Here is a 21,689-nt window from a genome sequence, read left to right as displayed (position 1 = left end):
TGGAGTGAAAAAACCTCAGTGATCTACTGATGAACCCACAATTCAAGCTGAAGAAACTGGAGTTAGTATCATTATACTGTACAGCAGTTACAGTGAGATTAAAGTTTATATGTTTCATTCTTTATAGCAGTGCACTTTATGGTCTTTTTTGGTCCATGTAACGCTTAATTTTTCAGACCATACAATGCAAATGCAAAAATGAAAAATTGAAACCATGCGTTCATTTTTCTTGTTTTTCAGTTACATCATCAATGGATATTTGCCATTTTCTCCCATTTTTTCAAATTTTATTTTGCTAAATTATGACTTTAGAAACAATCATTTGGATAAATGAAATATATATTTCTATTTTTCCATTTTTTTTGTCTTGTAATTTGCACCGTCGGCTGTACCATTAGCACAGGGACTAGACCACTATCATTTCATTGATGTAACTGTTATATTTACACGGTATGAACGTTGAGGAGTAGTTTAAAAGACTGAACACAGAGAATGACCTTTTTCACCAAAAGTGCCATCATTTTTATTATTAATAAAGCCTAATAACTGTGCTGAATATAAGGCAGTCCCGGACTGGTCACGTTAATAGCCGGGAAAAGTGGAATCCCTGTGGCCTGGGGCTGATTTGGCACATTGCCCAGCTTGTTTGTATTTACCTACTTATTCGTTATTACTTTATTTTATTAATATACCTTATAGCCTTGATCAGGGGGATGCATTTTACACAGTACAGAACAACCACGAGATCCCAGTTCATTTTCAGTGGGATAGACAGCAGACGGAGGACAGATCGCTTCACATCAATCTAGCATGAAAGATAAAAAGACTTCCAAACGAAAATATACAAAACATCATTAAAAAAAGGTTTTTAGTTCTGGTTTGTAGTAGCCTACAATATTTCATATAGTTATAGTGCTGCAAGTCAAGAGCACTATACAATTTATTATGGTTCATTATTGAATGTTGAATTCCCAAATTATTTGGGTACACTACAGGCAGGAAATGAAATAAAGTAATAACAAATTAGTCAATAAATAAATATAAACAAGATGGGCAATGTGCCAAATCAGTAGCCAGGTATTTGTATTTATTTATTGAAATATATAATAAATGAAAATAAATAAATAAATCACAGTGCTCTTGACTTGCAGCACTATAGATGTATCAGGTTCACCTCATCTCCGGCGATCTGCCTCTACTGTGATGAACAGAGTTAATAACGGCTGGATTTAAGGGCATTTCAAGCTAATGAGAATCGTGTGAGGTGCAGAAGCTCAAGCTGTTACCGTGGTAACAAACAATGCCCTCTAGAGAAAACATCTGCATCTTCACTGTATAAAAATGTTATTAGAAACGAGAACTAAAAACCTAACAAAATTAAAAAACAATTATGGTTGATTATTTTGTAAATTTTTGCTTGGTAGTCTTTTTGATTGATTGATTGATTTACTTTATTAATCCCCAAAGGGATAATTCAACTCAATTTTTCTCTTTCATGTTAGATTCACGTGAAGGATCTTAGCAAGCGCTGCTGCTTTTTTATTATTACACTACTCCTCAACATTGATGCAGTGTAAATATTACAGTTACATCAATGAAATGACAGTAGTCTAGTGCACGTGCTAATGGTACAGCCTACGGGGGAAATTACAAGACAATGAATGGAAAAATTGGTTATATTTCATTTATTCAAATGATTGTTTCTAAAGTCATAATTTAGCAAAAGTATCTGTTGATGAAGTATACAAAATGTTTTTTTTTTTTTTTTTTAAATGAACATCTGGTTTCAATTTTTTGCATTTGCATTGTATGATCTGAAAACTGAATTGTGAAGCATTACTGGTCACATTTTTAAGTTTTTTTTTGTTTTGTTTTGTTTTTTTTGTCTAGTTAGTAATTGTTGAAATTCCAGCATTTGGTACGTTATACTGATTGTGTACATGCAGAAATCTGTCTTTTCAACAGAGAATAAAGAATAGAGAGATCAAATAAATAGTTAAAATGAAAGAGAAGAAACAGTATCTTCAGCACACAGAACTAGTGTAACTGGGTTTCAAAACAGACTATTGGAAACTAAATGCTGCTGAAGCTCTTCATTAAGATGATCATCATAGATGTGAACTATTGTTATTTTTCTGTCTTCAGTCTGTATAGATGCTGGATTACAGAGAAACAGTGTGTCATCCTGACTTCAGCTCTGAAATCAAACCCGTCACACCTGAGAGAGCTGAACCTGAGCGGGAATGGACTAGAAATCACAGGAGTGAAGCACTTATGTGACGTACTGAAGGATTCACACTGTAAACTGGAGAGATTGAGGTCAGTAACATTCTTCACATACAAGAATCAAAATGCTTAAAATCACTTTAACAGTTTAAACTGAAACACTTTATACTCAATATCTCACAATGAGTCTGAGTTCACATTATATTTGTACAACATTTTCATCTTCGTATTTTGTGATCTGGTGAAATTATTTTGTATTGCCCATTCAGGATTAGTTGTACATGTAGAGGTGGGGTAAAGTAATTATTACCAGAGCTTCTCCATGATTTTAGTCCTGTCCGAATGTGCTGTCTCAAATGAACTTCCTTTTCCAAAACCTGTTTGATTTTCTTCTTAAGGAAATACTTTTATTCCTTAGTCTGTTAAAGGATTAGTTGGCTTTCAAATAAAATGTTCCTGATAATTTACTCACCCCCATGTCATCCAAGATGTTCATGTCTTTCTTTCTTCAGTCGAAAGAAATGAAGGTTTTTGATGAAAACATTACAGAATATTTTGAAGTCCCACCATATAGTGGACTTCACTGGGGTTCAACAGGTTGAAGGTCAAAATTACAGTTTCAGTGCAGCTTCAAAGGGCTTTAAACAACACCAGACAAGGAATAAGTCTTATCTAGCGAAACGATTTTTTTGAAAAAAAAAATTAAATGTATATGCTTTATATTGTCACGATCACGGTCGGCTCCTGTCAGTTTCTGGACTACACTTCCCACAATCCTCCCTGCCAATCACATGCACTCACTCCACCAATCACCTGTCGCCACATACAGCCATGCACACTCCACACTAATCACCACACCCAGCTGACACGCATTACCTGGACTATAAAGGACTCACACACACACCACCACACCGCGAAGTCTTGATTCCTTGTGACAATTCTGAGCGTTTCCTTGTATCCTGTCTGCCTGTGATTGATCTTGCCTGTTCCTGTTTATTGACCCATTGCTGCCTGTCCTGACCCTTGCCTTGTATACTGTTCGGTGAATGATATCCGCCTGCCTCGATCTACTGCCTGTACTCTGACCACGACTCTGCCTGTCCCTTGCTGTTCCTGTTTGCCCCTGATCGACCCAGCCTGTAGGCTCTCCGTTTACTGTGGGTGTCGCGGAGGAACGCGATTCCTCGTCTGGTTGTGTAATGGCCGCCACGCCAGATGACACTCACGCAAAAATGGCGGTCACCACAATAACAACACCAAGTCAAGTCAGCACTGATTACCTTGAACCAAGTCACGTCTCCGCTGATCGCCCAGAGCATCGTCACGTCTCCGCTGATCGCCCAGAGCCACGTCACGTCTCCGCTGATCGCCCAGAGCCACGTCACGTCTCTGGATCAGTCAGTAAGCGGCTAGAATTGCGTTCCAGTGTGGCTGATCCACCGCTGATTTCAGCGCGAGCGGCTGGTATTCCCAAGCATCAGCCGGCCACTCCGCACTCAAGCCCGCCGGACGCTTCGCTCTCAAGCCTGCCGGACGCTTCGCTCTCAAGCCTGCCGGACGCTTCACACGCTGCCGGAGCTCGCTGATTGCAACGTACTCAAATTCCCCGGTTGCAACGCTCTCAAATTCCCCGGTTGCAACGCACTCAAAGTCGCCGATGGCAATGCACTCAAATTCACCGGTTGCAATGCACTCAAGCGCCCTGGACGCGATGGACAAGATGGCTGCTTTGCCAGTGCCTACGGGCAAGATGGCCGCCCCTTCGGTGCTCAGGGAGGTAGGGGGCGTTCCAGCCATTGAGTCCGCTCCAGAACCCGCTTCAGCCAGTGATTCTGCTCCAGAACCCGCTCCAACCGATGAACCATCGCCTCACCCTCGGAGGAGGAGGAGAAGGAGGAGGAAAGCTTCTTCCATTCTTCAGGGCTCAGAAGCCACACCAGTGGTTTCTCCTACTCCGCCCAGGCGTCCCGCTCTGCCGGCGCCTACTGTGCTCCTCGCCCTGCCGGCGCCACCTGAGCTCCTCGCCCTGCCGGCGCCACCTGAGCTCCTCGCCCTGCCGGCGCCACCTGAGCTCTTCGCCCTGCCAGCGCCGCCCAAGCTCCTCGCTCTGCCAGCGCCACTCAAGCGTCTTGCCCTGCCGGAGCCACTCGAACTCCTTGCCCTTCAACCCGCTACTTACTCCATTGATTTCCCCAAGAACTTTTTGGGGGGGGCAGTATACCTAGGGGTGGGGAGCTTGTGGGTGGGGACCCGGTCCGGCCACTGCCGTCATCGGCCTTGGTTCTGTCATGGCCGCCCATGGACTGTAGCTCACTATGGCCTTAACGAACTCTGACCCGCCGTGGTCATACACGGACTCTGTCTCGCCGTGGCTGCCCAAACCACCTGACCTGCCGTGGCTACCCAAGCCACCTGACCTGCCGTGGCTACCCAAGCCACCTGACCTGCCGTGGCTGCCCAAACCACCTGACCTGCCGTGGCTACCCAAGCCACCTGACCTGCCGTGGCTGCCCAAACCACCTGACCCGCCGTGGCTGCCCGAGCCACCTGACCCGCCGTGGCTGCCCGAGCCACCTGACCCGCCGTGGTTGCCTGAGCCATCGGACCCGCCGTGGTTGCCTGAGCCATCGGACCTGCCGTGGCCACCAGAGACTCCTGACCCACCATGGTTACCGGTGGCACCTGACCCACCATGGTTACCGGTGGCACCTGACCCACCATGGTTACCGGTGGCACCTGACCCACCGTGGCTGCCTGAATTCCTGGGGCTGCATTGGAGACCCTGTTCCCGTCTGCCTACATCTCCAATGCACCCACCCCCCCTCCCTAGCTGTTCCTTTTACACCGCGAGGACGCGCCTTCCGGGAGGGGGGCGTTATGTCACGATCACGGTCGGCTCCTGTCAGTTTCTGGACTACACTTCCCACAATCCTCCCTGCCAATCACATGCACTCACTCCACCAATCACCTGTCGCCACATACAGCCATGCACACTCCACACTAATCACCACACCCAGCTGACACGCATTACCTGGACTATAAAGGACTCACACACACACCACCACACCGCGAAGTCTTGATTCCTTGTGACAATTCTGAGCGTTTCCTTGTATCCTGTCTGCCTGTGATTGATCTTGCCTGTTCCTGTTTATTGACCCATTGCTGCCTGTCCTGACCCTTGCCTTGTATACTGTTCGGTGAATGATATTCGCCTGCCTCGATCTACTGCCTGTACTCTGACCATGACTCTGCCTGCCCCTTGCTGTTCCTGCTTGCCCCTGATCGACCCAGCCTGTACAACTATGCTCACTGTAAATAAAAGCTTGCATTTGGATCTTACCATGAGTCCTGCTTCGTTACATATATAAACAAATGTTTGCCTTCTAAGTGGTTCCTCCAAAACCACCCTTTGAACTGTAATTTTGACCTTCAACCATCTGGAGGCCAGTGAAGTCCACTATATGGAGAAAAATCCTGGAATGTTTTCATCAAAAACCTTAATTTCTTTTCCACTGAAGAAAGAAAGACATGAACATCTTGGATGACATGGGGGTGAGTAAATTATCAGGAAAATTTTATTTGAAAGCGAACTAATCTTTCGATGTTTATACAATTATTCACTATATTAGTAAATGTTGAAACTTACATTAAGGTTATTAAATGCTGTACTAGTATTGTTCATCACTGGTTCATGTTAACTAATGTAGTTAATGTTAACAAATGAAAGCTTATTGTGAAGTGTCAGTGAGTCGACAATGTGTCTGAAAACAACCGACATAAACACATTTAGTAAATTATACCATTAACATCTCTGTGTAAACGCCAAAAACGTGGATCTGTGAAAATGATGACAGCATGCATTATTTTTTACTTTTTTCTCTCTCTCTGCTAATGTAGGTTAATCTCCTGTGATCTGACAGATGAAGGTTGTTCTGCTCTGACTTCAGCTCTGAAATCAAACCCGTCACACCTGAGAGAGCTGGACCTGAGTGGGAATGAACTAGGAGACTCTGGAGTGAAAAACCTCAGTGATCTACTGATGAACCCACAATTCAAGCTTGAGAAACTACAGTTAGTATCATTATAGTATATTTAGCATTTAGTTTATTTTAAGACAACAGGGCACAAGTCTTATCATTTATAGTAGAGCCCGACAGATATATCGGCCGGCCGATATTATCGGCCGATATGAGCTAATTGCATTTAAATCGGCATCGGCGTTTATAACGGCCGATGAAACATGAGAAACAGAGTCTCATGCTTCACTCATGTTATGAGTGTTGCATAGTTTGCCCACCAGAGGGAGCTCTGCAACTCTCCAGTTGACAACAGCGCCAGAAATCCACTACAGAAGAAAGCTATCAGCGAGCCACGGAGACTTGGGTAAAGTTGGTTTTATATTCGCACATTCGGACATCAGTATTCAATAGCCTTGTTAATCACACTACATTGGACATTAAGTGGACATTCACAAGTAAATATGCCATTAAATCAACACTTGCCTATTTTGATCGACTGTGAAAAATGTTGTAAGTTGACAATCGTTGGTTGTCAATATCATGTCGCTGCTTAAAATTCGCAAACATTAATTTATTGCACATTTATTGGAAAGTCTGAATTTATCAGAAGTCCGAATGTGTGAATTTAAAACCAACTTTACCCAAGTGCCACGGAGATGTACTCTTGACGGTGAGTCTGTCGTTCGTCATGTGAAATGATTGTAGATTTAGTTCATACACTGTATATAAAAACAGTGTGGTAGTTCTAGCTAACGGTCCTATCATTATCACTTCTAAATATTCTGTAACATCACTTACAGCCGCTAATGCATTGCTATATTAGATTAGCCACAAAGCTAATACCATGTTTATCAGTGGAAGAGCGCGAACGTTAATAAGAGGTCAAACTATAACGTTAGCGTTTAACTTATTCTAAATATATCTGCAGTGTTTCCCATTTAACTTATTTAATTTTATTTTCAATTCATTGACATGGTTTTGTGGAATATTGAATTTGTTTGGTATAGCTCTTTTACTTTAACTTTAGTATTATAATTTATTTACAGTACACACACAGACTGTTAAAACCAGCTTCAACTGGAAGTAAGTAAAACTGTTAAATGTTTAAAACCAGACTGTTTTTTGATCATTAAAAAATATATACTTTTGATGTGCAATTGTTTAGTCATTGAGACTGTAATCTAAGGCTTTTTTTAACATAATCCCTTCTGGAAAATGGTTTATACAGCCCACATACATAGAACAGGCAGATATTTTGCTATTGAATGTTGTGTAAGTGTAGTTTATAGGAAATGGGTCTAATATCCAGTTTATTTTCAAAATCAAAATATTGGCTTATAAATCGGCTCTTTTCGAGTTAATATCGGCATCGGCCCCCAAAAATCCATATCGGTCGGGCTCTAATTTATAGCGCTGCATCTCCATCTGAAGAGATTCAGAAATGGTATTAGTTAACAGGTTTGTATGTGTATCAGTAAAATGAGCATTAAACTTTAAAGCATTTTAAACTTTGTGGCTGTAAAAGTGTTTCATATGCAGAAATCTGACAAATCTTTGCTGTGAAACAAGACAGAAGTGAGAACAGACTAAAAACAGTGTAACAAATTGTCATGAATGGCTGGTTGTAATGAAGCTCACGATGATGGAGAATACAATAACACTGTCTTTAATCACAAATCTAACATGTAGGAGAGATAAAACACAACCACTTCAACATAAACGACAGAACAATGAACAGACAGAACTAAGAGTTTAAATACACAGACAGAGTAATCAAGGTAAAACAGAACAGCTGCAGGAACTAATTAACAACAAGAACACTAACTAGGGAACACACACAGACAGCAACACCATGATAATAAAACACAACAAAACTGTTACACAAATAGATTATTCTGAAATGTCACATTTATACTGGACTAATGATACTTTTCACTAAATCTTCTTTTATTAAGCAAAATGTGTATTTAGAGGTGTGAAAGTAAATGTGGCGAAAGAGAAGATTATAGTTGTTAAATTGGACTATCTAGACCAGAGCAGGTGAAAGACAGTAAATTACTCTAAAATGACTTAAGCGATTCATGTATCAGATTTTCTCACATTTATAATGAAAATAGTCCATTTAAATATTATTTTTTTCTATTGTTTCTATATTGATCCTATATATTAATCTTCAGTGATGAACTCACTTATTTTTGGGAGTGAGGACGGATCCAGACTTGGATTGTAACTAGTATCCTCAAATGTGTTATAATAATTTGTTTATATCATTAAGTTTCCATGTTTTTGCTGGTTTATTAGTGACTGTATGAGATTTATTCATGATTCATTTAACTCACACATGAACTGAACATGAATTTGAGTCATTTTCTCTTTCTGTCTTCAGTCTGTATGGATGCAGTATTACAGAGAAACAGTGTTTCATCCTGACTTCAGCTCTGAAATCAAACCCGTCACACCTGAGAGAGCTGGACCTGAGCGGGAATAAACTAGGAGACTCTGGAGTGAAAAACCTCAGTGATCTACTGATGAACCCACAATTCAAGCTGGAGAAACTACAGTTAGTATCATTATACTGTACAGCAGTTACAGTGAGATTGAAGTTTATTTATTTTGAGACAGCAGGGCTTATGTTTCATTCTTTATAGCAGTGCACTTTAACAGTTTTATTAATATTATTAATTTATTTTTTTAATCTAGTTAGTTATTGTTGAATTTCCAGTATTCAGTATGATGTACTGATTGATTACATGCAGAAATCTGCCTTTTCAGAGAATAAAGAATAGAGAGATCAAATAAATAGTTAAAAATGAAAGAGAAGAAACAGTATCTTCAGCACACAGAACTAGTGTAACTGGGTTTCAAAACAGACTATTGGAAACTAAATGCTGCTGAAGCTCTTCAATAAGATGATCATCATAGATGTGAACTATTGTTATTTCTCTGTCTTCAGTCTGTGGAGATGCAGTATTACAGAGAAACAGTGTGTCATCCTGACTTCAGCTCTGAAATCAAACCCGTCACACCTGAGAGAGCTGAACCTGAGCAGGAATAAACTAGGAGACTCTGGATTGAAGCACTTATGTGACGTACTGAAGGATTCACACTGTAAACTGGAGAGATTGAGGTCAGTAACAATCTTCACATACAAGAATCAAAATGCTTAAAATCACTTTAACAGTTTAAACTAAAACACTTTATACTCAATATCTCACAATGTGTCTGAGTTCACATTATATTTGTGCAACATTTTCACCTTAATGACTTGTTTGTAAGATAATCTCTCTTCCTCTGTTTGTGTCTTTCTAGTCTACAGGACTGTGGCATTACAGATGTTTCTTCTTTAACTCAGTCTTTGACAAACTCAAAAGCACTGCAGTTTTTAAAACATCTTGATCTGAGTTTGAATATGATAGGAGACTCAAGGCGGCTCAGAGACGCGTTACGAGACTCAAACTGTGACCTGAGGTGAGGAAACATCACTGTGATATTAAAGAGATCTTCATTTACTCTGATATGTGAACAAACCTTTCAGATTTTGTGAAAGGAAATTATCATTAATCTTTATTGCAACAAAGGGTTTGTGTGAAAAGAAAAAACAGTGAATAATTTGCACTTTGTTCCTCTGAACACTGATTGTTTTCTCTTCTGTTTCACCTTACAGAGTAGATTATCAATCACCAAACGTCTCTGTTGGATTGTTTAAATCATGGTTTAAATCTGTGAAATCATCATGAGAGGAGCAGAAATCATCAGGTGATCCACAGAAGAGTCTCACTACTGATGAGGAGAAATAAATGTGTGATTAATGTGTAAATGTGTTTCATACAGATGGAAGAGACTCAGACTTCACAATGAAATAAAGCAGCATGTGTGTTAGAAACATGTGATATTGAATGATTAATGTTGCTTTAGTATTCAGACAAATGAAGGTTTAGTTTTATTTAAAGGTGAACAGGAGGAAGAAGCTCAGATGAGTCTGTCAGCAGAAATCTTCAGGCTCTTCAGTATCAGGCCTACAAATATAATAATGTTTGGATTGATCATCCATAATGATTAAAATGTTGTATTGCTGTATGAATATTATATTTATAATTTATAACCTGAGCCAATCAAACTTTAACTTTTGGCTTGTGACAAAGGAAGGCGATTGCTAAATTGTATATATGAACAGCCAATTATATTAGAGAAAAGTCCTATACAAACTGTTGTAATCTTTTTGCCAGTGGGTTTTCTTAGATTTGTCTGAGATGCTCCTGGCCATGATTAAAGCAAGGCATTGTCTGGAGTCTTGTCTGTTACTGCAGTGCAGCAGGAGATCCAGTTCCTGAATGATAGAGTCCAGAGAACAGTGTCAGAGAGGGAACCACCTGAGAATAATATTTGTGATTGGGGTCACGCGTGATCTGAAGTAGATAGACATGTCACGTAAATCATGTCAGGTTCCCTGGTTTGGGATCGGGTCAATCTCAGATGTCTGGGACACACAGAGGCACTGAGGTAACTTAAGTCAGGTGCAGAGAGGGAATTTCTACCACACAATTTTAATATATTCCTTTAAGTTCAATCTACTTTTTGACAAGTCTTAACTAGGAGCTAACCTTAAAAACATTCAGTGTTAGTCGTGATTCACTAAAATGACCAAAATAAATACTTTACAGAACTTTATGACAATAATATCTCACTGTTCTTCTGTCATATCCTGGTAACACTTTACAATAAGGGTACATGATTAATGATGTACTAATATCTGAATTAATAGTTTATTAATCATGAACTAATTAATGGACCAATAAGGAATTAATGATGGACTAACCTTAGCTACGCCTGGAATCATGAGGATTCATGTGTTAACTACAGCCACCTTAACTACACGTTAACACACGTTTGTTAGTTAACATGTTAATTAACAACGAATGATCAGCTTCATCAAGTTGACTCTTTAAGAAGAAAGAAGAACAGCAGACATCGCTCAGAACTGTATCAACTTGATCAGCACTAATCTTGCACTGTTTTATTGCATTTCACACATACACCACGCTTCAGTATTACTCCTGACTTGTACACGTGACTGGTGCAGACAATTTTTAAGCATTTCAAAATGTACTTTTCACTATCCCTGGTTAACAACTTACCAGAAATGTTGTTCTTGACGACAGCTCTGATTATATTTATTTCCAGGAAGAATGTTGTTTCGTAAATGTGGAGTGTATTAAGGTGATGTGCTTCAGTTGGATTATTGCATTTCATTATCATTTACTGTACATCGTTCCCACATCATGGATAACTTCGTGAAAATTAATTCGGTTACAAATACTTTACCTAAATTCATTTTGTTTCAAGTGATTTTCCTTTATGTTACTCTGTTTCATCCAACCTCAAAGAATACATACCTCCATTCACTTATTTAAATAGCCTGGAAACTATACTGCATGTGTAACTGATCACTTAATTTATGACTTATGTTGAGATGCCTCGACAAATCATGAACTCATGCTAGTTAATGACTAGTTAATAATGAGTTAACCATCATGTGCCCCTTCAAGTAAAGTCATGACATAAAGATGTCTCAACAAATCATGAACTCATGCTAGTTAATGACTAGTTAATAATGAGTTAACCATCATGTGCCCCTTCAAGTAAAGTCATGACATAAAGATGTCTCAACAAATCATGAACTCATGCTAGTTAATGACTAGTTAATAATGAGTTAACCATCATGTGCCCCTTCAAGTAAAGTCATGACATAAAGATGCCTCAACAAATCATGAACTCATGCTAGTTAATGACTAGTTAATAATGAGTTAACCATCATGTGCCCCTTCAAGTAAAGTCATGACATAAAGATGTCTCAACAAATCATGAACTCATGCTAGTTAATGACTAGTTAACAATGAGTTCACCATCATGTGCCCCTTCAAGTAAAGTCATGACATAAAGATGCCTCAACAAATCATGAACTTACATTAGTTAATGACTAGTTAATAATGATCTTGTCACAACTTGTCACATTGGTTTTCTGATTTGTAAGTAAGAACAATTATCAATTCGCCACATTTCATTGTCATTCAAAATTCCCTGTGTCCAAATACTCACTTCCTTATTTAACTGATACACTACTACTACTAATAATAATAATCATCTTAATAATAATAAAAATAACTAAATAATCTTTATTAGAATATATTTTGTAATGTATACAAATGTTTTAGAAGAAGTCAGCCATTGAGCATTAAACACACATGTAACAAGAAGATAGGATTTGTTAGACTGGAAATTGATGGTAAATGTCTCTGAATAACCGTCCAAGGACACCTCTTCTGTGCCTTTCACCAAGCCAGTTGGTCCATTCAATGAGAGCGAGATGTTCTTTTAACATTTTCTCTGTCCTGTTTCCTCTTAGTCTCCACACCCTTGTTTTATAAGACAGCCATGCTCGTTCTAGATGCTGTGAATGGGCTCCAGTGTTTGGGTCTACAAACCAGTGACTGTGATTGACTGTAAAATGTCTGTAGCCCATATTTGCCAGCACACCTCTGTAAGCTCTCCACTCATCTGAGATCAGGATTGTACCTGGACGCACATGTTTGACAATAATTGGAATTAGATGATTTCTTGATCTTCGAGTGACAAGACGCAATATTGGCCTTCGCAGATTATGTTTCACACCCAGCATTCCAAAAACCCACTTCCTTCGCCTCCATGTGGTAGATGCCCTACCCCGTCCATACTGCAAAAAAAAGAAAGAAAAAAAAAAAGAAAGAAATATATACTGAGAAGAAAAAAAGGTGATAATGTCAGGCAAAATTACAATTATGTTCTGTATACAAATAGCTAATAATTATACAATAATTATTGTAATAAGGTTACACAGCAATCACATAGCAATGTTGCTTTTCTTCGGTTCTTTTCCTTATATAAATGACTTTAGTAATAATCATAAATAATAATTTAAAATTGTACTTTTGTACAATTTTATTCATTATTGCTTACTAGGACGAAGAAAAGTCATGATAGCATTATTTACCTTCTATCATTCTAAAGCTTAACTGTATAAAGCTGACTAGACCTTAATTCACATTGAGTGCATCACAGCTGCTTCATCTCTGTTGCAAACCACAGCACTAAACTCAATAAAACTTACCTTTCGTTTATGACGGAAATTGCTTTCATCAATAACAACAAATTCTTGTTGACCTCCCATCTGCTGCCTTCTTCTTTTTTGGTACTCTTTCATAGCCTTGGTACAGATCTTTCTCAGGACCTTAGCCATTCTGGAGAGAGTTTTAGAACTTCTAGCAATCCTGTCCTGCATCATGTCTATCTGTCTCAGGTGCAATCCTTGAGAGAACCTGTGCAATGAAACATCAATAATTTACAAAAAAATATCAAACCATTACAGCACAAAACAGCCCATGTGTTCTAAACTAAGATATAAAATGACACCAAATAGACTTCAAATTGTGATGACTGGCTGGTATACAGTAGTAGATATATTATTATTATAATTGGCACAGTGCTTGTGCTATTAGTAATGAATGGTTATACTGTAGCAAAAACATCAAGTTAGTCAAACTTTTTCCTTGCAGGGATAGTACTACTACAATAAAACCTGTTTGACAGAAAATGAGCTCTAGCATGATGTGCATGTAGGGTTATAAATGTGCAAGTTTTGAGATCTTGTTCTGCAACAAGTAAATGCCATGATTTTTATACATTGGTCCTGATAGGTGTTTTTAATGTCTATTTACTTCTCACCTCGTACTGTATACAATTAATATACTCTATACATTCTACACTCTCATGCTAAATTTCAGAGACATTTAAGGTAAAGGTAGACAAGGGAATGGCTTACCTGTAAATAAATGTTAACCATGATGGCAAGCTTATTTTTGATTTTTCAAATAAAGATCCTGTCCTTACAGATCGGCTGCTTTTAACTCCACGATGATTTTTAGATCTGCACACCCTGTGATTCAAAAGAAAATACTAATTAATGTTATGGAGAGGTATATGCTCTGCTTGTCAAATTTGTAATATAAGGTGTTCTTCATTCACCTTTTTTAAACATATTTTGAAGGTTCTATCACTGATTTTAGCAAGTGAACTGACTCATGAACAATTATCACTAAACAAACAAACAAAAAACAGCTGTGGATCATTCAGGTAACAGCAGAGTATGCAAACTTTTGAACAGGGTCTATTTTTTTTGTAAATTGAACTAACGTATTGTTTTCTCTTATGGACTATATGCATATGTCTTTTACTAAACAAAAAATATCCCACTCATTTTGGTAAAATAATTAACATTTTGCAGTTTCTCCAAGGTGTATGTAAACTTTTGACTTCAACTGTACGTATGATTCACACAATTTGGCTAAATAGGCCACTGTTCATGGTCATATCTTTGCAACATTTTGAACAGTCATGAAACCTACTCCTAACTTGTTCTGTAACAAGGCAAAGTAAGTGTAGGCTAATTCCAATAGAAGAAGAAGATATGCGGTTTCCTACCGCGACTCACCAGTTATATCCATCAGAAATTTTACTGTTCCTGGTCAGTTTCATCTTTTGGCCACATCTTGAACAAAGTACTCTGCTTGTGAGTAGCTTTTTCTTTTGAAGCCATTTTATTACTTTGAGCTTTCCCTTTTTTGAGGGCTTTTGAACCGCCATTAGCAACAATTTAGTCATTAATCCCGCCATAGTGAAGGGTCGTTCCTTCCTTAACAATTCGTTATTTTTGAACAAATCTTTGATGTGAATCGGCAAGAACGCGTCGTCTCTGGGAGTGACTCGTTGAGTCGCGCATATGCATAACATTCAATAGATTCTGCACTGTCTGTAATTAATTCGCCTGTTTCCAATCATTTTCGAGTCGTTCGTTGATGACATGATGGACCAATAAGCTTAACCAATGCAGTTTGAACATTCCGAGCAAGAAAAAGAATTGATTAGTTTGGACCATGGACCTTGGACGAGTCTTTGGTTTTTCGAGTCTCTTCGTTCATCACCTGACCGTCCCAGTAAATTGACCAATATTTCAGTGCTCGGTGTTAACATGAAGCATAGCCATAACATAATAAACATTTTGAATAAAATTAAAACTTTTGGAGTGGTACCTTCGTTTGAAGTCTTTACATGCTGGGACAACTCCAAAGAAGTGCAAGACCCATCAGAATTGCATGTTAGTATTAAAGGTGGACATACTTGTATTTTGAAAATCGCTCCAATGGCAGATGACGAAGAAGAAGAAGTGGTTGTTGCGCCCAAAATCGAACGCAAACGTGACAAGGAGAGCACAATGGCGACTAGACGTGGGAGGCCAATTAAGATAAATCCAAAGTATGGTGCAGCTACAGATGGTAAGTGTTTAAAATGATAATGATAACGAGTGACTAAAGTGTTACATTACGTTAGAGTAAACTAGAAAAATCTGTCTTTGAATTGGTAACATACCAATTACGTTCAAATGTAAGCAAAATATTCAAGTAACGTTAGTTGAAGCCATTGATATATTTTGGGAAATACCCACTGAGGTCTTATATTAAATATGTAACGCCTAATATAAATAAAATTGTTAATCAACGGTGTAGTTTTAACCACCATGACCGCTTCATTGAGTTAAGACTTGAACTTGAGTACTGGACTCATTAGAATGTGAACTAACCAGCCTTTTCTTTACATTTACAGTCCCTGTGTCTGCTGTTCAGGAAAATGCAGGATCCAGTATGCAGACTGCACAGCAAGTGTGCAGACAAAGTAGGCTTATAAATGCACATCTTTTTATGTTTATAATGTATCAAATCTTTAATAGTTTTTATTAACCTTTCATAGGCTTTTATTTTAGATGAGGCACACACAAGTTATACTATATACAGTTTTTTGTAAGTGCAGAGATGCCATTCTTTTGGATTCATCTGGATATCGGATTAACGATTTTGAATGAATTTGAGATAGTTCTAACATAGAATCTGCAACATTTCTGATATAATTACATAAACGTACAGTAGGTCATAGTCTGACACATTACATGTCAGCTGTAACAGTTATGCATTTTGATTAACTGTAAATTCTAACTGCATTTGAGTTCTTTTGCATTTAAGAATGCAACATTAGTCATTAAAATAGTTCATAAATCTGTTGTTGTTTAAAAAGAGTTTCATTTTCACACTGCTCAAGAAATATACTGTTTAGTGTTTACTTTTTACTATTATCATTGTTAAAAACAGTTTTTGCTCCTTAACATTTTAGTGAACACAATAATAGATCTCTCTTTTTCAAATCTTGCCACAAATGTTTGAAATGATTTTAATTGTAAAAAAAAAAAGTACAGAGTGAAGACATTTAGATTATTTCAAAATAATTTGATAAATGCTTTAATTAATGTAGTGAAAATATTTAATAAATACAAATAAATGCTCACTGAACTTTCTATTTATTAAAGAATCCTGAAAAGTAAAACATAAATTCCAGTTTGTCCACAGAAAATGTAAAGCAGCACGATTACTTTTAACATTGATAATAATCTTAAATGTCTCTTGCGTATCAAATCAAATTGTAATGATTCCTTAAAGATCATGTGGCACTGGAGTATTTTTTTTTCCAAGTGAAGTAAAATTCTGCTTTTTAATTACACCAATAAATTGTATTATGTACAATTAAAAAAACAAAATTGTATAAAATTCTAATAGTACTTTATAGTATTACTGTTATCACATTAGAATGTGAACTTACCAGCCCTTTCTTTACATTTACAGTCCCTGTGTCTGCTGTTCAGGAAAATGCAAGAACAGGTATGCACACTGCACAGCAAGTGTGCAAGTAGGCTACTCTGGTCAATGCACATCATGTTTCAAAATACTATAATAATTTTAGATTTGGATGAGCCGCATAAAAAAGTGATACTTTACACAGCTTTTTGTCAGTTAAAATTGCAAATGACCTTGCGTTACATGTACTTTGAATAATACATTAAAATAGAGAACTTTTTTTATTGTAATTTTTCACAAAATTATTGTTTTAATTTTTTTGATCAGATAAATGCAGCCCTGGTGAACAGAAGACATTTTTCAAAATCATAAATAACTAATCTTTCCAAAAATTTGAAAGGTGTTTTAGTAATAACAATTCTATTAATACTTTGTTATATTATATGATTAAATGATTATTTATATTTTCACAGAACATTGTTATGTACATTTTAAAGGCACAATATGAATTTTTTTTCGCTAGAGATCACATTTTCAAAACAATAACAGAGGCAAAGTTTGATGATGCAATAACTGAGCATGAAACTATGCACGTGCTCAGTCCTTCACTCAGTCTAGTTAAGTATGTGTAGCATATTCATGCAGAAATGGCATCATTGCTGGGCAACTATGGCCAGGGATGAGTCATTTCTTAAACCCAGAATATTTACAAATCTTTGAGAATGTTTGAAATAACACAAGTACACAGCTGTACAAAATATATAATACTATGCAAGTGGTTTTTGGATATTTTATTGCAAAAATGTTACACATTGTGTCTTTACTCACTTTACTCATAGTGTCTTAACAGAAAAAAAAAACGCTGCTTGCAGAAGTGCTCAGAGCACTTTTAATAGTTTTTATTTTTATTGTGCAATTTTACAATGTACAATAACTCTTTCATAAAAGTATTTATTTATTCTTTTATGCCAACATTTTTATGAATGTTTAAAAATTCTTGTCATTTTCTTTACTTTTAGAAGTTGCACCCACCATACAAATACAATTCCAAAATGCAAAGCAAACAATAGAAGTTCAAAAACAGAAAATCCTTCACCTGGAGGATAAGGTTAACTCTCTGACAGAGGAGAGAAATTATCTTCGTGCAAGACTTGAAGATGGTAAGTTACCCTCCAGCCAGTCACATTGTACCCTACATGAAGCAACTTAAAGGGTTAGTTCACCCAAAAATGAAAATTCTGTCATTAATGACCCTTATGTCGTTCTAAACCCGTAAGACCTCTGTTCATCTTTAGACACAAATTAAGATATTTTGGATGTAATCCGAGAACTTCCTGGTCCTCTATAGACTGTATAATCATCAGTTTAATCAGTTTATTGTCAACTAAAAAAAAAATTAGTCTGGGAGAGCCCAATGTATGCAATCACTTTCAGTGCTGTTGAATTATATTTGTCCATAATTTTGTGCTTGTACAGTTTGGAACATTTGCAGTTTTATCCATATTTTGTTTAAGTTTACTTTGTTCTCAGTTAATTTATTATTGTCTGTCACAGCTTTAATTCAGAAGGGTCCCTCAGAAGGGGTACCTACACAGACTGCAACTACAAGAAAGAGCAGTACTTCTGAATCTTCAAATTTTTCAACTTCCGAGTCCTCTGATTCTGAGCCCCCAAAACACAAAAAAAGAAAGGTTAAGGAGAAACACAGAGCGAAAAGACATAAGAAATCAAAGAAATTGACTTCTGACTATTCCAAAAGAGGTATGTCTGTAACGTAGCAGGACTCATGGTAAGATCCAAATGCAAGCTTTATTAAGAATGTCGTAGTCGTACAGGCAGGGTCAATCAGGATCAGACGGGAACAGCAAGGGCTAGGCAGAATCGTGGTCAAGATACAGGCAGAAGATCAGGGCTGGCAGATATCATTCACAGAACAGGATGGCAAGGCAAGGGTCAAAGGCAGGCAGGAACAGACAGGGAAACAGGATAAACACAGGGAAACGCTTAGAATTGACACACAGGGTAATCAAGACTTCGTGGTGAGGTGATGTGTGTGACAGTCCTTTATAGTCCTGGTAATGATCTGCAGCTGGGTGTGGTGATTAGTGTAGTGATTGGTGGAGTGAGTGCAGGTGATTGGCAGAGAGGATTATGGGGAATGTAGTCCGGGAAGTGACAGGAGCAGACGGTGATCGTGACATAACGCCCCCCTTCCGGAAGGCGCGTCCTCGCGACGTAAAAGGCACGAATAGGGAGGGAGGGTGGGTGCATTGGAGCTATCGCGGGACCATGGTCTCCAATGCAGGCTCCAGGGTAGCCACGGTGGATCAGGCGCCACGGGTAACCATGGCGGGTCAGGTGCTACGGGCAGCCAGTGCAGGTCAGGAGTGCCATAACTCCATGGCGGGTCAGGTGGCTCGGGCAGCCACAGCAGGTCAGGTGGTTCGGGCAACCACGGCAGGTCAGGCGGCTCGGGCAGCCACGGCAGGTCAGGTGGTTTGGGTAACCACGGCAGGTCAGGTGGTTTGGGTAACCACGGCAGGTCAGGTGGTTTGGGTAACCACGGCAGGTCAGGCGGCTTGGGCAGCCACGGCAGGTTAGGGTCCATAACCGGCCATAGTGGGTAACAGTCCATAGGTGGCCATAATAGTTCTGAGGCCGTTGACGGCAGTGAACGGGCAGGGTCCCCACCCACAAGCTCCCCACCCACAAGCTCCCCACCCCTAGGTATACTGCCCCCCCCAAAAAGTTCTTGGGGAAATCAACGGAGGTATTGGCGGGTTCATGGGCAAGGAGCTCGGGTGGCGCCAGCAGGGCAGATGGCCTGAGCGGCAGCGGCAGGACAAATGGCCTGGGCGGTGGTGTCAGGGCCGACCAAGGGTGCTCTGTGGCCGTATCAGGGAGAGTGGGCAGCTCGGTGACGGCCTCCGTGGCCGTGTCAGGGAGAGCGGACAGCTCCGGGACAGCAGGGGGCTCGGGCTGCTCCGGGACGGCTCGGGCTGCTCCGGGACGGCAGCGGGCTCAGACTGACAGACTGGTCCGTGGTCAAAGGAGCCTGAGTGCATTCTCCAGGCCCGCAAAACAGCCAGAACATAGAACGCGAACACAGTCCTTCTGGCCATGACGGGACTGACAGGAAGCGCATGCGGGACTGGAGCAGACTCACTGGCTGGAGCGGATTCTGGAGCGGACTTACTGACTGAAGCGGATCCTGGAGCGGACTCAATGGCTGGAACGCCCCCTACCTCCGTGAGCACCGAAGGGGCGGCCATCTTGCCCGTAGGCACTGGCAAAGCAGCCATCTTGTCCATCGCGTCCAGGGCGTTTGAGTGCGTTGCAACCGGCGAACTTGAGAGCGTTGCAACCGGCGAACTTGAGAGCGTTGCAACCGGCGAACTTGAGAGCGTTGCAACCGGCGAGCTTGAGAGCGTTGCAACCGGCGAGCTTGAGAGCGTTGCAACCGGCGAGCTTGAGTGCGAAGCGGCCACTGGGCTTGAGAGCGAAGCGGCCACCGGGCTTGAGAGCGAAGCGGCCGGTTGATGCTTTGGAATGCCAGCCGCTCGCGCTGAAATCAGCGGTGGATCAGCCACACTGGAACGCAATCCTAGCCGCTTTCTGACTGATCCAGAGATGTGACGTGGCTCTGGGCGATCAGCGGAGACGTGACGTGGCTCTGGGCGGTCAGTGCTGACCTGACTTGGTGTTGTTATTGTAGTAACCGCCATTTTGTGAATGTCAACTGGCGGGGCGGCCATTACACAACCAGACGAAGAATCGCGTTCTTCCGCGACACCCACAGTAAACGGAGAACCAACAGTCAATAGAGCATAATCCAGAAAATGACTAAGTGAAGAACGGGGTCCCTCACGAATCAACTGTGACTTGAGTGGCTGATTAACGCCTTCACAGAAAAAATCTATGAGCAAACAGTCCGGCAGGTCTGAACAATATGCAATGTCCAAGTACTCCTCAATGTAATCCTCCAGCGATCGTGAGCCCTGCTTGAGCTCTAATAACAAAAATGCAAAGTTCCTACCAGACCAGTGTTCATCAGAAAAGCTGCTGGATCGTGGTGGCGGCGAAGTCTTCTGTAACGTAGCAGGACTCATGGTAAGATCCAAATGCAAGCTTTATTAAGAATGTCGTAGTCGTACAGGCAGGGTCAATCAGGATCAGACGGGAACAGCAAGGGCTAGGCAGAATCGTGGTCAAGATACAGGCAGAAGATCAGGGCTGGCAGATATCATTCACAGAACAGGATGGCAAGGCAAGGGTCAAAGGCAGGAACAGGAACAGACAGGGAAACAGGATAAACACAGGGAAACGCTTAGAATTGACACACAGGGTAATCAAGACTTCGCGGTGAGGTGATGTGTGTGACAGTCCTTTATAGTCCTGGTAATGATCTGCAGCTGGGTGTGGTGATTAGTGTAGTGATTGGTGGAGTGAGTGCAGGTGATTGGCAGAGAGGATTATGGGGAATGTAGTCCGGGAAGTGACAGGAGCAGACGGTGATCGTGACAATGTCATTTTAATAATGATACTTTATACAATTTTTCCTTTGCTTAGGATAAGTAATTTCATAGTCACCCATCTTATAAAAGTTTGTTTATTTTATTTTTTCAGTGCATACCCCAGAAGAATCGCTGAAGAGGTACTACAAGGTATTAAACCTTGTAAAACAGGGCCTGAGTAAGGCAGAGGCCTACAACAGACTAAACGTTGACAGGAA

At 39.9% G+C, this 21,689-nt stretch overlaps 3 protein-coding genes across 10 annotated transcripts in view; 2 read left to right on the top strand and 1 right to left on the bottom strand.

Moving 5' to 3' along the window:
* LOC125250290 (NACHT, LRR and PYD domains-containing protein 12-like) overlaps positions 1-21,689 on the top strand; it is a 224,965-nt gene that overhangs the window by 70,178 nt on the left and 133,098 nt on the right. For 2 of the 7 annotated variants that reach the window (XM_048162797.1, XM_048162798.1), the window contains one exon: positions 2,146-2,319. The exons of the other annotated variants lie outside the window; for them this stretch is intronic. In XM_048162797.1, the coding sequence (XP_048018754.1) occupies positions 2,146-2,319 (174 nt within the window). The remainder of the gene's footprint in view (positions 1-2,145; positions 2,320-21,689) is intronic. 7 annotated transcript variants of the gene reach the window in all.
* Positions 12,399-15,068, bottom strand: LOC125250312. The gene is made up of 4 exons (XM_048162840.1): positions 14,770-15,068; positions 14,101-14,214; positions 13,390-13,597; positions 12,399-12,975 (listed from the first exon to the last, which is right to left on the bottom strand). Exons 1-4 carry the CDS (start codon positions 15,066-15,068, stop codon positions 12,511-12,513), a joined length of 1,086 nt encoding a protein of 361 aa, XP_048018797.1. The 3' UTR covers positions 12,399-12,510.
* LOC125250324 lies at positions 15,163-21,689 on the top strand. Of its 2 annotated transcripts, XR_007180762.1 has the most exons (5): positions 15,485-15,610; positions 15,939-16,007; positions 17,006-18,117; positions 18,512-18,718; positions 21,584-21,689. XR_007180762.1 is itself a non-coding variant. In XM_048162854.1 (4 exons), exons 1-4 carry the CDS (start codon positions 15,163-15,165, stop codon positions 18,165-18,167), a joined length of 744 nt encoding a protein of 247 aa, XP_048018811.1. In that variant the 3' UTR covers positions 18,168-18,697. The 2 variants fall into 2 exon arrangements, 1 of the variants encoding a protein (XP_048018811.1); XM_048162854.1 differs by lacking the exon at positions 21,584-21,689 and having other exon boundaries at positions 15,163-15,610; positions 17,006-17,041; positions 17,977-18,697.

Source organism: Megalobrama amblycephala, linkage group LG17 (genome assembly GCF_018812025.1).
Source record: "Megalobrama amblycephala isolate DHTTF-2021 linkage group LG17, ASM1881202v1, whole genome shotgun sequence".
Lineage (NCBI taxonomy): Eukaryota > Metazoa > Chordata > Actinopteri > Cypriniformes > Xenocyprididae > Megalobrama > Megalobrama amblycephala.
This window is presented reverse-complemented; position numbering and strand designations above follow the sequence as displayed.